This window comes from Podarcis cretensis (assembly GCF_951804945.1).
Source record: "Podarcis cretensis genome assembly, chromosome: 5".
NCBI lineage: Eukaryota > Metazoa > Chordata > Lepidosauria > Squamata > Lacertidae > Podarcis > Podarcis cretensis.
Window position 1 is genome coordinate 48,537,806 of NC_137174.1, and position 17,098 is coordinate 48,554,903.

Genomic DNA, 17,098 nt, shown 5'->3' on the forward strand with positions numbered 1-17,098 from the left:
CTGGGGTACAATAGCTCAGAAATCTACGGAACTTGATCCTGCACATACTTACTTGGAAATATCCAATGCTGTACTCGCACAAGGATGTTCATGCAAAGGGAGTTTTGCACCCCTTTCTGCCCACTGTGCCCTCTACAAGACCTCTTCTGAACTGACTGTGCTGGTTGCTTCCACCTGATTTCCCATTTCTACTGTGGCACATTGTAACTGTTCTGATTAAATAATAAATTGTTTTTCATTATTTTTCATATAGCGGTATCAGTATGCACAGCAGCTTACAGGCCCCGATGCCCTTACAATCTAATATTCCTCCCCAGGGAGCCAGCAGAGGAAGCGGAGGCAGTGATAAATGCTTTGACGAAGCCTCCTTGTGGATGGCGGCAAAGTAACTCATTGATGACGTTGGCTCTTCCCAAATGAGCTCTTCCTCAATAACAGAAGCGCTAACACTGATCATGCATGCAGATGAATGCCTCCGTAGCCAAATATTTAAATATTCAATATAAATATTTGCATGAATGATCTGAAATAAAATGTTTACTTGGATCCGATAACTGTTTCAGGTTCTTCACTGGGAGGAGGTAAGGCTTTGTGCATATGGTTTGTAGCAGAACACCACATTCAGCCACAGCATTTCTGGCTAAAACGATCTCAGGTGGCAAGATAGGGAAGACCCTGAAGAACAGGGTTGGGCTTGATGGGCCAATGGTCTGGCTCAGGTTAAGGCAGCTTCACATGCTTCATATCCTGGAACGTTGGCCAATCATGGCGGCTGGGCTGGAGGACTTGGTCTCTTAGCATTAGCATCTGAGAGAGCCAGTGTGGTGTAGTGGTTAAGAGCGGTAGATTCATAATCTGGGGAACCGGGTTCGCGTCCCCGCTCCTCCACATGCAGCTGCTGGGTGACCTTGGGCCAGTCACACTTCTTTGATGTCTCTCAGCCCCACTCACCTCACAGAGTGTTTGTTGTGGGAGAGGAAGAGAAAGGAGAATGTTAGCCGCTTTGAGACTCCTTTGGGTAGTGATAAAGCGGGATATCAAATCCAAACTCTTCTTCGTCTTCTTCTTCTGTTTGCCAGCTCACGAGAGCCAGAGTTTGCAGACCTGCATTCTAGGTGGTTGTCCCACAAGTATAGAATTTCTCTCCCCCACCCCTCACTGCCCCATGCTTGACAAAGGCTAGGTATTGAAAGTGCTGTTGACCAAATAATTGCTCTTCGGGGGGGGGGGGTGTTGAGAAGGTTGAACTGGGAGAGGGACGCAGATTTACCGTGATGTACTAAATGTTATTGGCTTTTACTGAATGATAACTGGGTCAACAGCTTCTTTTAAAGAAAACCTTGCTGTTTCCTCCTAGCAGTTGCAGACTTATTATCTACCCAGGGTGCTTTGGCTAAGGCAAGGTAGACGTTTAAGTAAAATTTGTGATAGGTCTTTGCTGTGCATGATCTTACACGTGTTTGCTTAGGAGTAACTAAACTGAGATTGGCATAACCGACTCCCAATTAAGCATGCAAAAGATGGCAACGTTGCAGCCTGGTCTCTCAGCCCCACTCACCTCACAGAGTGTTTGTTGTGGGGGAGGAAGGGAAAGGAGAATGTTAGCCACTTTGAGACTCCTTAAAGGGAGTGAAAGGCGGGATATCAAATCCAAACTCTTCTTCTTCTTCTATTTGCCCTACTGGGTTGACCCAGCACTGCCACCTATACTCTGCCTTTAATTCATGGTGAGAGGGTTTTCCATAGCTTAGTCTCCCATGTACTTTTTCTCCTCTGGAGAAAAAATATTTTTTTAAAAGACACATAGCCCAGTGTAGTTTTTGTTTGGAACTGGCTAAGGAAAATCTCTAAGCCTAGAATTATAAAGGTATAAAGAGAAGGGGGGGGGGGGGAGAGTCCCAAGTAAACCTTTAAATTTTGTTCACAGTCTCTTTTAAGAAGGAAGGTATTTTTCATTCACAGCTAAGCAGGGACACTTCATAAAACACCTTTTGATAAACACAGGCTGTCAGAGGGGGAAAATGGTCGAGCAGCCATCTTTCAGGGGCCTGGGAGTGAAACGCTAACACATTTATTCCCCCCTCAGTACAAAAGCTGAAATTTGGCCTCACTGTAATAAGAAAAGAAGACTGGTAAATGAAGGGCTGTGTTATGAGCTGTTGCAGCGGATGAGTCACCAACTGAGTGGGCTTGCAGGTCTGCAGCTGTGAATACTGCAGTAACAGACTGTCTCCTGTCTCTACAGGAGAAGGCGAAAAATCTTGGGTTGTTTTTTTTCCAAGACAAAATTTCCAATGAGAAACAAATACTTTCTATAAGGATTATTCATGGGAGTAGCCTTCCAATAGCTTGTTCTCCATTCCTCTTTGCACATGTAACTGTTGCATCCATGTAATTATGGGAGTCGATGGTCCACAGCCCTTTTCAGCTGCTTGGGGTCTTCCAAACACATCTGTGTAGTTCAGAGCTCTTGTTGGAACGCAGCTGCTCTTGTTTTTATTATTATTTTTAAATCAAGTTTGAGTGCCCCAGCTTCAGAGAATACGTGATATTTGAAAAATGTGGTGCAGAAGGCCTTTTAATTTAGTAAATTGGGTACATTTATATTTGTCTGCAAATATTTTCCAAGCTGAATCTTAATTAATGCCACCAGAAGTGAAATGATCGCATCCACAGCATCTCAAGATTCATTACTGCTAGCCGTGATGTACCAGAAATTGCAAACAAATGACACCGCCAAAGTGGAAGCATGCTTAGCAGTTTGAGTCAATGCAAATTGATCAACATCATATTCATTCAAATGGCTGGAGAACTGGGTTTTCCTCTCTGTAGTATAAAATCTGTAAGCATAGCTGCTGGCCACCAGCTCATTATGCCTTTTCAGTGTCTCCCTACAAATGATTAACAATTTGCCTGCCTTCAGTTAATTGTGAGGGCTACAATGAGGTTATGACCCTACAAATTGGCATATTGTCTCAACATTCGATGATGTGTCATAACAGCGGGTTAGGAGTACGCTGACCTCATTCAAAACATCTGGCAGGCAGCCTGCGTATCATAGAATTCTTACACACTCTCCCCGTGTATGGAATGAATCTGCAGTCACCTAGCAATAGCAATAGGGCAGTGCCTCTTATTTCAAAACATTCCACAGGCTCTGAAGCGTAGCATTTTATAGTTGTTAAACTGTGAGGCTTGCATGTTAGTGCTACATCCACAATGCCCGTTTCCAAAATCTCTCAAGAAGTCATTACTTAATTTAAAGCAGCCACTGCCAAATGATTCCACTAGGATTTTTTTAAAAAACACAACCCTTCAAATTGTTTCCAGAAATGCAATTTGGAGTGGGGGAGGGGAGTGGGATTGCCACTGGCTGCCAAAATAGAGATCCTAGCTGCCCCTTATATGTTCCAAAGTTTAATTTCAACCTCTAACCAGATCCAGGGGGAAGATGAAGGGTGGAGGAGCAAAGTAGAATATTTGTAAAATGCTTTGAGGGGTTTTTTTAATACTAAGCAGTCTATAAATTTATGATATAATAAGTGGTGGATGCATCTTTTGTGTGTTTGGCAAATTTCCCAGTTGACATTGGGAAGTGAACAAAGCTAATTATTCGCTGTTCTCAGACCTCTTTTAAGCATAAGCAACGCTATCCCTATAAATATTCCTGCCAATTTCATAAACCAATTCAACATAATGTGAAGAAATCCCCATCAAAGATGTAATAGTAGATGGAGAGGGAACTCCCTATCTATCTATTCTCCAAGCCTTAGATCATCTTGGCTGCTTCTTTTGTAGCTGTTATGATGTCATACAATCCAGCAAACTGGACAGGTAATGCATCAAATGACAGGGCTGGAAGCTACCCCCCCCCCCAATGGCCAACCAGGTATCTGGAGGGATGTGTGAGGAAGTCTATAACAGGACATGAACCCAGGAGCCCTTTTCTTGTTTTGAATCCCCAGAACTGGCATCATTTAGAGGCTAACACAGAGCTACATGCCAATTTGCCACTCTCAGTAGCCTCATTCTCCATAAATTTGTGGGGTCCGATGAAACAGCTGATAGGACATGGGTGTGGAGGCGTGATTTTAATCTGGAAAGCCACATTCTCTTGTGAACCATATTCTGGAGACTAGATGCTAGTGGTGCCTGGGACCAGAGGCAGGAGTGGGAAGAGCAGTGAATGTGACACTTTCCTCTCTACACAAGTGTATATTCTAGCTGCACAGAAGTCACCAGTTTGCAAATGCACATATACTTCCATCCAGGCAAGCAAGAAACATGATCCCAGGTGAAGAACACATTCCAGGCAAGCAAAAGCAGTCAAGGAGTGAGAGGACGGGGTCGCGTGCGATAGGTTTGGCCTGGAGGGGGAACAAAGAAGGTGTGGCCTACAAGGCGTATGACCTGGAGAGTGTCCCAGGAGCTAGCCAGCGAGGCCTGGGGAGCTGCCCTTTGCCTCCCAGGCTTGAGGTGCCCCACCTCGTTATAGGATTTCAATAAAAGCAGAAGCAAGGAAATAAGGAAGAATGTTGTCATACCCGTTTGTGGAAAGTACTAAGAGATTAACAGGCCTGTTCCCCATGTCCTCCTTTGCTTCTCTCATTGCACTTTCGCCATGGAGGCAGGTCTTCCCATTACCTGGGGTTAGTATATGAGAAAATGGAATAGCAGGTGCTAAATCCCTCAGATCTCCCCCCCCCCATGCAATGTTTGCCCCCAGTTCTTACAGTCTCAGGTACAGAGTGGCCTTCCTATCCTTAACTGGCAGCCTGACTTTTGCCATTTCAGCAACAGGACAGGGATCAGATGTTCCTGGTCTGAGTTCTGGGCATCTGCTCAGAGGCAGCGGACAGGGGACTGCATGAAAAATCTGGTTTCAGAGGCAATTGTGGTGAGAAGCTGCATGAGATAGCCAGTGGTGAGATGGGAAGGAGAGACTAGGATGGGATTTGGGGGACATTGGGTGGAAGGCCTGTGAGTCTGGCTGAGAGGGGGGTTGTGCAGGCATTTGGCATGGAATTCCTAATTCCTACTGAAATCAAACCCTGGGCCTGGAGCAGCCCTCGTAATGTCCACAGGGAACTGACATTTCTCCTCTGTCCTTTGATCTCTTTCAGGATCTCATGGGATGGCTGACCTCCTTTCTGGAATCTGAAAACATCCTCCTTGAGGCCCTCTTCCAACTGAGGAATAGTCGTGTGGGGGTGTCCAAAATGGAGCAAGGAAGACTACATGGAGGCAGGGTCTAGAACTCTGCCCCCCCACATCAGATATAACATTGAACTCTCAGCATGGGAAAAATGGTGGACAGTGGAAATTTTGGCTTGCTATGCAATTCAAGCTAATATCCAAAAAATGGTTTATAGATGGTATCCGATGCCAAGTAAACTCAGCAGAATGTATGAGAGGTTTCAGTGATTGAATGATTGTTGGAAATGTTCAGAAAAAGATGGTTTTCTATACCATATGTGGTGGCTATGCAAGCATGCAAAAATAATAGTTGGGATATGGTATATGAGGAACTTAAAAAGATGCTTAAATTCACCTTCCTGAAAAGACTGGGAAGCCTTCTTGCTGCCAATAATAGGGGAAGAGATACCAAGGAAAGTAAGGGATTTATTTTTATATGCAGCAGTGGCCACAAGAATAACTTAGGCAAAGAATTGGAAAGAAAAGATTGTTCTGACAAAGCATCAGTAGTTGCAGAAATTAATAGAGTTTGCTGAGTTAGCAGGTTTGGTGGCCAAAATAAGAAATTATGATGGGGGGTGGGGGTGGGACAAGAAGTGAGTGGGAGTATCTTGAAGAATACTTTTAAAAGGGTGGTATCAAGGTTAACTAGAAGTTGGGATAAGCCTATGATCAGCAGTAGAAAAGATAAGGGATCAGAAAGAATGAAAAAAGGATCAAGAAACATAAGGAGATGTAGGAAACCAAAGAATATGAAACAGGATGTCAATGAAAGATAAGTCGGGAAGTCTATATAAAAAAACGATAAGATGATGAATGGAAAATATATATATATGTATATAAATAAACATTTAAAACATTTAAACATTAGGAAGAACTTCCTGACAGTAAGAGCTGTTCGACAGTGGAATTTGCTGCCAAGGAGTGTGGTGGAGTCTCCTTCTTTGGAGGTCTTTAAGCAGAGGCTTGACAACCATATGTCAGGAGTGCTCTGATGGTGTTTCCTGCTTGGCAGGGGGTTGGACTCGATGGCCCTTGTGGTCTCTTCCAACTCTATGATTCTATGATACAACATTAGGAAGGGATGAGGTGAAGTACGCACAGGATTGTGTGCAAAATGAAGCAGTTTCAAGTCTGCCTGAAACGCACACGCGGTAGGCAACGGGACTCAGCTTCAAGCTATTGCGGGGCCCTTCGCTATGTGGGCGCCCCATTCGCGCCGTTAGGCTCGCCCCTCCCGCTGCTGCGCCTATCAAAAAGCCGCGGCCCCGGGCGACTGGTTTCGTAGCCCCACCCCTGGCGCTCCATGTGCGGAGCGTGAGGCCGGTTCCGCCTCCCGCGGCCAGTCCCCTCTCTGGAGCTGAAAATGGCTGCTGTCACGGGGGCGCTAGGAAGGTTATTGAGGCCCTCGGTAAGTGCGAGCCCCGCTTTGCTCCCTCGCAGTTCCGCAAGTCCCGGCGAAGCCATGATCCCGGGCGCTCGGGCGGGCCTGCGGAGCCTTCGTTGCGCGCGCGTTGCGCCTCCGGGGCCGCATTTTCCCCTTTCCAAGGCCTGCTCCCCTCCCTCTAGATAGACTATCTTGGCTTTTGCAGGCGTAGTGCAGTCTGCACAAGGGAAAGATCCGTACCAGCGACTAGTTCCACCGGCCCCGTTCCGAAGGCTGAACCGAATCTGCCCCGGGGACCCGAACTTGCCCTCTGAAAATAGGTTCGCTGGCAACTCGCTCCACCTCGAAGGCTGGCGCGGACGGATCAGGCTGATTATTATTGCGCCGTGACACTTAACCACAGTCAAGCCAGAGGTTCCCTGGCTTTTCCAGATCGGAAGCCCCCTTTTCCCTTCTGCCTCCCAGAAGTGTTTGGGTCGGGGAAAGAGCCCAAGTGCTTCTCTCTCCAACTCTGCAGCCAGCCAGTGCGTGTTGGGGAATATGGGGGCGAGGGGGGATATTTCCCAGTTGCAGGAGCTCTGCTCCGGCGCGCAACTGTTTTTGGAGGGCGCATCTCGTGCAACCCCTAGATTTGGGTCCAGTGAGGCTCCTGGACGCCACCTTTGCCCGTAACGTTTCCCCGCCGTCTGTTTTCAGGTCTTCCCCTGGAGGGCGTGCGCCGCTGCCGGAAGGTGCCTTACAGCCGCCGCGGCTGCAGGAGGGCGGAAGTGCGCGGACGGTGCTGCGCCCGCTTTTCCTCGGCGGCATTTCAGCACTAGTAAGTGTGCGGCCGGTTGGAGGGCGCTGTGGTGGGGGTGACAGCGCGATCTTGCACTCTCCTACTCAGAAGTAAATGCACGTAGGAGCTTGTTTGTACTAACGCTCCATTGAATGCTCTCTTCCCAAGATAATGCCGAAGATCCTTCCTCGCCTTCTCTGCGTGTGGTGTTATTCATTTGGCCCGTTGTCCAGTTGGTTCTGCAGTGATTTAAAATCGGAGTAGCTTAAAAGAGATTTTGTTGCTTAAGAAACCCCATCATTGTCCCAGAATGCGTTACTGGCTGCTCAGTAGGAGTTTTTGCCAGCTGTAACATGTGAAAATAACATACATGTGCCTCGATGTTAAGGAATGTGCGTTAGTGTGCATGTCTCCCCCCCCCACATGCACATGCTTTAGACTGCTTACTTCTGGACTTCAGAACTGTGTGTGTGTGTGTGTGTGTGTGTGTGAGGAAAGGAGTTGTAAGGAGTTGCACTTGAACGGACAAATCCTTAATAGGTATCCTCAAAATATTCCCAAAAGGCAAAGCTGGTAAGATAGAGAGCAGTTTACTGGCGACAGAAACTCGTAAATAAGTTGAGTTAAACCCACAAGCTACAATACTGAATTCTTTACCAAATTCTGTCCTTCCATGGCCTGATTACAGAGCATAAACATTCCAGGCTATCTGTAAAGCCTTGGTTTTGAAATAGTGTTGAGATAAAAACTGACACCAAGAAATAGGCTTCTCATATGTTAATAATCCATTTTCTGAGTATGGATCCTTATGGGTTCAAAATGGCATCCACATAAGAGAGAGAGAGAGAGAGAGAGTATCAGCAGGTTTCAGGGATCCCCAAGGTTTACAGAAGTTTTTTTGGGGGGTGGAGGTGGTGGAAGAAGGAAGGCAAAATCTCTACAAGGTGGAAGACTGGAAAATAAACCAATGAATACCGAGATGCTTAGTGGTGGAATGGTGTGTCTTGGAAGAATCTGTGACTGGCTGGCACCCCAAACAGTGTGGAGTACTACAGTTCTCTGCAGGTTACACTTGTTTCTTCTACAATGCCTCTATTACATGCTTTATCTAACTTCTCCTAGGTTCTTCAAGGTTTGTTCCTGCTGTCACCCAGCATGCTCCCTATTTCAAGGGTACAGCTGTGGTTAATGGGGATTTCAAAGAGCTGAGTTTAGATGACTTTAAAGGAAAATATCTCGTTCTTTTCTTCTACCCTTTGGACTTGTAAGTAATGCTTCTATCTCTTTCATACAGACTTCGCCTACACTCCTTTAACTAGCGGGTCCCTTTATCTGCAAAACAGTTAACTTGTTCTCGTTTGAATCCTGCCTATCTTTGTGCAGGATAGCCTGAGCCTTTTATGTAAGGTGTGAATGATAAGAAGTGAACTAGAAGCTGTCTTACCAATGCCTGTTGAAGGCAGGGAGTGGGTGTGTTGCTTGGGGGTGGGGTGGGGTTCACATAGAAGACTAATGTATTTACGTAAAAAAATATATTTCTTTGTATAGAAACTTTTTTGCTGTATCTTTCAAAACAGAGAATGGAACAGACAGAAACATCCACGTATGGTGGATTGTAATGAAGGGAAATTAAACTTTTGGAGGATCCCGTGCTTCTGCATAAAATAGAACATTAATGCCCACCATTTGAGCATTTCAGGCAAACATGGAATCAGTACTTCTAGTGGCTAGAGGGCAGGAATGTTACTTATTGTTGGTGGATAAAACTGAGAAAAGCATGCCTCTGACTAGCAAATTACTGTCAGCATGCATACTTTGGGTAGCTATACGATCTTGCTAGATGTAAGTCACCAGCTTCCTCCTCATTGGAGTCGTGCTGTGGCTCATCTTAATGATGATGATGATGCCACCAAACTTTGGAAGAATGGTGCCGCCTACAGCTCAACTTGGGATCCTTAGGAATGCCAGATAAAGTTGTCTAAGTAAGGATCTGTTAAACCTATTGACAGGGAATAGAGCTCCAGTCTTGACGCTGATTTTCTCAACATGGTTTCATGGCAGAATGACAGTATTCCTCTGAGCTTTTTCCTTTGAACTAAAAGTCTGTGACCCCGAGGGCTTGTAAACTCCCTACACCCCTTCTGCAGGCTTTATGCCCGGGATGAGCAAATACCTTCTCCTTTTCTCTGTTTGAATTTGCAGTGGGGGCAAAATAGGTGCATTCTTGAATCAGGGCTGGCTCATTCACGTTCTTGCTGTGTTTCTTCCCCTTAGCACATTCGTGTGCCCAACAGAGATTGTCGCCTTTAGCGACAAAGCTAACGAATTCCATCAGGTGAACTGCGAAGTAGTTGGTGTGTCGGTGGATTCTCACTTTACTCACCTCGCCTGGATAAATACACCACGAAAGGTACAGACTGGACACTTTTTCATTTAAAGCAGGGGTGATGAAACTTCTGCCTGAGGCTGAGGGCCAAATTCCCTTCTGAAGGCCACATCCCAGTGGGGAACAGGGCCAGAGGTAAAAGTGGGTGGAGCTGTAGCCTTTGGCAGGGGGTTTGAGTCAGTTTTAAACTTACTACACAGAAACCCATTCCTTCAGAGCAACGGGTGTGACTTAGCTTTGTGCAGAAGGCTATTTTCTACATACACACACCCCTTGCTCCTCCCATCAAGGCAAGCAAGAAGCTTCTAGGGGGAGCCCTCACAAAATGACTGGTTACATGCTCACATATCTAGTGAATCTGATGAACTTGCATGTCCACTACCTGCAATATATTGGCTTTTTGTGTGTTATTTTCTTTTTCTTTTTTAGCTTTCTTAAATTTTTACTGTATATCACCTTGAAATGCATCTGGGGAATAATAAGATTGAGGGTAGACCTGGTTCAGATGTAATGTTCAGCTATAGTTTGGTGCTCTGTACACAAGACCTGGGCTCATGCATGTCCACAAGTTTGTTTCCATTTTTAACCAGCCATCATTCTATGGTTACAAAACTTTAGGACTATTCATAGACATCCCAAACAATGAGCTTTGCCATTTACTTGAGTGGGAGGGTGCTTTCCTCCCTAATTTTTGAGGAGCTGGAGAGTTGCAGGATAGTTAGGCTACAGAGATAGTTTGCTTCCCTGATTTCAGAATCCTTAGGAAGGAGTCTTTCAGTTTGGGCCTGATGTTATTAAAAACGATGTTGCTCACTTGGAACACATAACTACTATTCTTCTGCCATGTTTATATTTTCTTTCCTTGGAATAAATGGATAGGTTTGAACTATGAGAATTCCCTCCCCCCACCCATGCCTTCCTAAAGTGGGTGGGTGGGTGTCTATGAATATTTTCCCTTGCATAGCCCTCTTCTACAAGGATTGCTTTTTGCCTTATAACAGTTGTAACCAGAGGTTTTCAGAGCACAAGTCTATCCTCATGCTGTATGACGCTGCGTTACTGTGCAAAACGTTTCCTTAGCACAGACGGAACCGGCTGCATGCATTTATAAATGGCCTCACTTTGCTTACGTGTCCCACAGCCTTGAAGCCAGTGTATTCATGTGAAGAAATTTATGCATAAGTATTTGCAAAAGTAAAGTGTTAGTGGATCACCCAAGGTCAACAAGAGACGGACCCGGGAACACTTAATGAAGTTTGTCGGCCTTGTTTCAAGGATATGTTGTTTACCTTCGTAGCTCTGGAAATGTTGTGAAATTCAGTAGATGCACCCATCAATACTAATAACCATGAGTGCAGTGTGAAAGGCTTACATGTCTGCATATGATAAGTAACAGCACTATTGCATCATTGAGATATAAAAGCAAATAATTGAAATATTTAATTCTTCTGTTGGTATATTTGATTCACTAAACACAAGAGGGAAAGGGGCTTTTTATTATTGCCCATTGATTTTGCGATTCAGTAATCACACACCAACTGTATGGCTTTTAATTGGGCTTCTTCCCTGTATATAAAAACAGTAGGTAGATAAACAGTAGGTAGATAATCTCCTTAGCAATTTGCATTTAGTGAAGGTGCTCCACTTTACTTTGGAGCCTCTTTCACGAAGGGAATATACCTTTATTCATATTATGCTTATTGCTTTTCTGCCTTTAAACCTACATCCTACAACAATAGAGCATTTCATGAAAATCCACCTACCACCCATGGTTGCTTCCCTCTCCCCATACGACTAAACGTGTCTTGGAGTTAATGTATCTGAAGCTTCTCATCACAGAGTCTCTTTAACCCAGAGATAGGGAATCTGGCACTCCAGATGTTGCTAGACTTCAGATCCCATCACTCCTTGCTGTTGGCCATGCTGGCTGGGGCTGATAGGAGTTGTAGGCACACAGGTGCTGTTGGACCACAGGTTCTCTATCAATGCTTTGAAGCAAGGTTTTGATATAGACAGTCTCCAGTTGAAGAAAACTGATGCCCTCCCTCGTCTTCTCTTTCTTAGAATGGCGGCTTGGGGCACATGAATATCCCACTTCTGTCAGACTTAACGAAACAGATCTCTCGAGATTATGGTGTGCTTTTGGAAGGGCCTGGTCTTGCATTAAGGTGAGAGAGATTTATCTATTAGCTACCTTTAGTGTTTCTGTAATTGGACTGCACTAAGGCTGAAACTTCCTTTTTAGTGACAGGAGTTGCCTAAATGCGCTTAAGCTCAGAGGAGCAGTGGATGGTCTGCTAGCTATAAACTCCGCATACTTTAAAGATAAACTATGCTGGCTAAGCATACTTTTAGCAGACTTTCCATGATGCATCTAGCCTGATCTCCTACCTGACATGGTAGAGCCTTGTGTGCACAGGAAATGCGCTGTGTCCAAAATAGCACTAAGTGAGTCATTGCATTAGGAGAATGATTTCCGCATGAGCAGTGGGACTTCCTCCTCCTCCATGTGCCCCCTAAAACTCTTCTGGGGGATTCCCAAACCCTCCAGAGAAGATTTGGGTATGTTGCAGATTATGCATGAGGCCAAGGGGAAGGGGAGAAGTCCTGCTGTACAAGTAGAACTTGCTCTGCTCACACGTTTATTTGCGTCAATACCACCCATTTTTAATAGGGAGTATTCAAACATCCCTCTTTCTTTGCTGGTAGAGATCAATCAAAGCAAGTCTGTTAATCATGTGTTTCAGCTCTGTGAGAGCTAGAGAGAGAGAGTCAGAGAGACCACTTTTAAAATGTTTTGGCGGAATCCTTGCTAGAGGTTGTGCAAGGTTTGTATTTGGTATCAGAGACAAGATACATTCTTGGTATAATGCAAGGTCAGAGTTGGAACCCAGAAAAATCCCTCTGCTAATGTCAGTCAGTTGAAAGCCTTTTTCAGATATCTGCTTTCTACTGTGCCTTGTGTGGCCAAAGTGTACAGCAGAGCTTTCCAAACTTCTCATGTTGGTGACACACTTTTTGGACATGCATCATTTTGCGACACAGTAATTTAGTTTTATTAGCAAACTGGAGTTTAAACTAACCCATTTCCAGCCCCAGAGGGAGCACGGGGAGCGTTCGTGTGACGCACCTAGACACTGCCGCCAACACACAATTTGGAAAGCTCTGGTGTATAGGTTGGCATCTGTTGCTGAGCTGTAAAATACTTTAAAGTGCAACCAACACCATGAAATACAGGGAACACTAGAATCCCTCAAATATATTTAAGTTCTACAAAACTATGAAATACTAAGTTCCATTACCATTATAGCTGCTCACCAATGCGATGGGGAATACCTGTGTTTGCAGCCAGGATGCATTTCAAACTGAAAAACAACTACAGCTATGCAACAACAGCAGCAAGGATACTTATCGCTAAGCATTGGAAAACCCAAGATCTACCCACACTGGAAGACTGGCAGATGCAGCTGATAGACTATATGGAATTAGCCGAGATGACTGGCAGAATCCGAGACCTGGGAGAAGAGAAGGTTGAAGAAGACTGGAAGAAATTTAAGATTTATTTAAAAAAGCATTGTAATTTGGTTGAATGTTAAGAAGGATGCTAGATCATAAATAATTGACCACCACTAAATTAGATGGAATTAGGATGATAAGTAGATCGAGGAAAATATAAACCATTTGGAGAACGATTAGATTATGTTTAAAAGATTGGGACCTAGGAATATAAATAAGATGATAATTTGCTGGGTAAAATTTAAGACGATGTAAGTGGGAGCGGGAGATGTGAGGGAGTCCAAAGAGGTTTTGAAAATATGTCATGATATATGCTATATTGTTGATTATTTTTGCATTTGTATTTAAAAATTTTAATAAACATTTATAAAAAAAAGAAAAGAAAAACAACTACAGCAAGTGCCCTTTGGAGTGCTAAACTATAAATTCTGCTTTATTTCTTTGAAGGGGTCTTTTTTTAATTGATCCTAATGGAATTATCAAGCACTTGAGCATCAATGACCTCCCTGTTGGTCGAAGCGTAGACGAAACACTTCGCTTGGTGAAGGCGTTCCAGTTTGTAGAAACGCATGGAGAAGTCTGTCCAGCAGATTGGACTCCACATTCCCCCACGGTGCGTTGGCAAACTTAACATTCACAAACATTAATGTAATTGTTGGCAAGCCTCCTATCATCTATATGAGAGGGGGCTCATTTCTGAGCTTATTGAAATTGAAAAGAGATTAACTGATTAATGACTCTTAATTAAATTAATACATAAATGTGCTTTGGGACTACTCTAGACTCTTCTGAAATCTTGTTCTAAAATATTGCATTTTTCTATCTGAGCATTTTATTAAGGTAAGTTGCTACCCTGTTAACCGGACAGAATTAGAAAGAAATGTCTTCTGCTGGTATAACAATCTGTCATGCTACATTGGTGCAATGTCTTTTGTGTCATGCACTTGTGTCACAGCAGCTTCAGTGTGCTAGCACTCAATTGAGCTATTTGTTGGGGTGGGGTGTGTTAAAGCAGGACATTGCTTCCTATGTACACATATCAACAGGCTTTCAAATCGGGGTTTACCCTTGCACTTCCAGAACATTACAAGAAGGTATTCATCTTTTCAAATAAATTATAAGGCTCATCATCCAGTGAACCCCCGCAAATTCACAACTGCTAGTGCTTTGATACACACCAGCCATTCAGCCTACTTGATGCGTGATCAAACATTCCCATAGAGCCTTTCCATTTATCATCTGTGGCTAGAGAACACACAAAGAACGGTTCTGAGCAACCGGCTCACGTAGAAAATTGTAAACCTTGTACGATGAAAGGATGTTGACTGGGAATGCAAAGCTAGCTGACAACTCGTCTTAACAGTCTTTCCTCAAATGCAAGTTCCATCTGGTATTAGTGGAACCTAGCTAAGCGTAGTTGCTTGTATAAGAGCTTATGTTTTGAATGTAGGAGTTGATTCTCCTCCTACCATATTCACACTTTCACCATAAAATATAATTTAACTTCAGTGTCATTAAATAATGTTGAATGTTTCATTTTTTTATTTTTATCTGGATGTGTGCTTGGTTAGCATGAATAAGGAAGACAAGGATTTAATAGTTCTCCCAACTGTTCTTTTTAACATTTTTTGTTAGTGCTAACAGCATAGAGGGCATCGCTTATTTAACTCCTGTTTGGAATGAATATAATTTGCTACTGATCTTCTGTTTTAATGCTTTTGCTTTGCAGATCAAGCCAAATCCAGAAGAATCAAAGGAGTATTTTGAGAAAGTAAATAAATAAGATCATGAGTAATAATGAGGTAGAAGTAGACTACATTTCCTCCAAACAAAGCTGACTTCCAGAAAGAGCAACTATGATTGTAATAAAACTTTAAAATTATTTTAATATCTGTTGTGATGGAAAAGTTGTTATATTTTGCAAGGTTTTTACTATAAGGATGAATAACTTTGTCCCCAAGTGGATTTAAGCAACACTCATGGTGTTTCTTACATGCAGCATACTCAGAAGCAAAATAATGCCTACCTACCCATATTAAATCTGGGATATATCCATGCTTTTGAATTGCTTACAAGGTAAACTGCAGGCATTCCCTTCTTTAAGGAGCTGGTTATATTTTTAAAACAAAACAACCCCCACCCCAATAGGTTCTGCCTTTTCCACCTAAACAGCCCATACTTTATTTTGGCCATAGATGGGATGTATTACAGATGTATATTCACAGATTTAAGATCAAACTTGTTCTGCAAAGGGGTTTTGTGCACAGATAAATGCAGTGCTTAACTCCTTCACCTCTGCAAGGAAAGCCAACACAACATGTGAATGGTGAACTGATAATTGAAGTAATTAAACTTTAAGACTCCTGCAATATGGGAGACCTATAGGATGAAGTAAAGTAAAGGATTAATGCTTTTCTTTTATAAATAAACCCAAGGTGAAGCTGTGAACCAAAAATCTTTGTTGTTGGTGTTGCTCAGCAGACTCATACCTTCTATGAAATTGTTGAATAGCTGACTTTGTCTATTGCCACTTTCACATGTATTTCATGGTATGCTTGTAATTACGGAGTCGATCCATTAATGGGTCTGCAAATTACTACAGCTTGTTTCTAGAATGATCTTGAACATCTGTATCAAAATATGCAGCTATGAATTAAAGACACTTCCGAAAAACAGAACTATAGAGGTTTGAACTATGACTCTCATCTTCTGGAAACAAGATGGCAATTTATGAAGGAAACTTTCCCCTTTTTGAAACCAAGTTTGTGGCAACCACCACATCTTTTGGAGACATGTCATGATGGCTATATGCTACCTCTCGAATAAGAGACAGCACCCCTCTGAATACCAGTCGTTAGGGAATAGCAGAGGAAGGCTATTGTCTTCATGTCCTACCAATGGGATTCCGATTCAGCTGACCACTCTGGGAAGCAAGATGCTGGGCTAAGTAAGCCTTTGGCCATATGTTCTTACAAGAAAATACTCATTCACCCCTAATCATGTCATTGCAGCGGCAACAACAGGCAGTCCTCAGAGAATTTGTTCAGCCTGATGCACAAAGTTATGCACAAATACTTAAATTACTAATTAAATTTAACAGAGTGGGGCTTGTGAATACACACTCATACAACTGGGCTGCATAGGAAAGTTTATAATCAGCACACATTCGGTTACTGTAGGATTGTTCAGTTTTGGGTAGGAAAGGGTACCTCTGGACTCTCAAGAGAAGGCTGCACTGGGCTAAACTGCAGTTGAAACAGATTTTGGGGTGGGGGAGGGAAATACAGTTGCAATGGCTTATTCAAAGTTGCTCCTTGAGTGAAGACGAAATTCCAGCACTAGATGAAGACAGCATCCAGTGGTGACTTTCATCTGTGAAACAGTAACCACAAATAAAGATTTCATATAAAGCATGTATAACGTAAGAAGCTGCCTTCGACGAGTTAGACCAATGGTGTATCCAGCTCAGTAGTGCCTACACTGACAGTGGTTCTTCAGGGTCTCAGATGGGACATTCACAACTATCTGGAGATACCCAGGGAATAAACTTGGGACCTTCTGTAGGCAAAACAATTGCTCAGCCACTGTATTACAGTGCTTACTGTACAACTCTCAATGCCTTTTAGAAAGGCAATCCCTATGGTCCCTTGTGAGCTGAATGCTGATGCGTTAAGCATGTTTGAATCGGCCTTATTCTGTTTGGAGTGGGCTGGCAGTGTAAAAGAACTGCCCACTTAGCGCATTCCTGTGCTTTTGCCAGTCCATATATTATTGATGGAGCAGCCATGACACATGACATGGTTGCTGTCCCCTGCCTCCTCATGGCTGAATCTTT

General features: G+C 43.5%; 1 protein-coding gene across 1 annotated transcript; it reads left to right on the top strand.

Moving 5' to 3' along the window:
- Window positions 1–6,457: 6,457 nt before the first annotated feature.
- Window positions 6,458–15,151, top strand: PRDX3 (peroxiredoxin 3). The gene is made up of 7 exons (XM_079976781.1): window positions 6,458–6,607; window positions 7,280–7,400; window positions 8,484–8,625; window positions 9,636–9,771; window positions 11,812–11,915; window positions 13,711–13,876; window positions 14,993–15,151. Exons 1-7 carry the CDS (start codon window positions 6,563–6,565, stop codon window positions 15,044–15,046), a joined length of 768 nt encoding a protein of 255 aa, XP_079832907.1. The 5' UTR covers window positions 6,458–6,562; the 3' UTR covers window positions 15,047–15,151.
- Window positions 15,152–17,098: the final 1,947 nt, after the last annotated feature.

Bases quoted from the DNA above. Each gene is read 5' to 3' on its own strand.
- PRDX3 (XM_079976781.1), top strand. From the start codon at position 6,563: ATGGCTGCTGTCACGGGGGCGCTAGGAAGGTTATTGAGGCCCTCG. The intron at 7,401-8,483 runs GTAAGTGTGCGG...AACTTCTCCTAG, and splicing joins TCGGCGGCATTTCAGCACTA to GTTCTTCAAGGTTTGTTCCT. The intron at 8,626-9,635 runs GTAAGTAATGCT...TCTTCCCCTTAG, and splicing joins TTCTTCTACCCTTTGGACTT to CACATTCGTGTGCCCAACAG.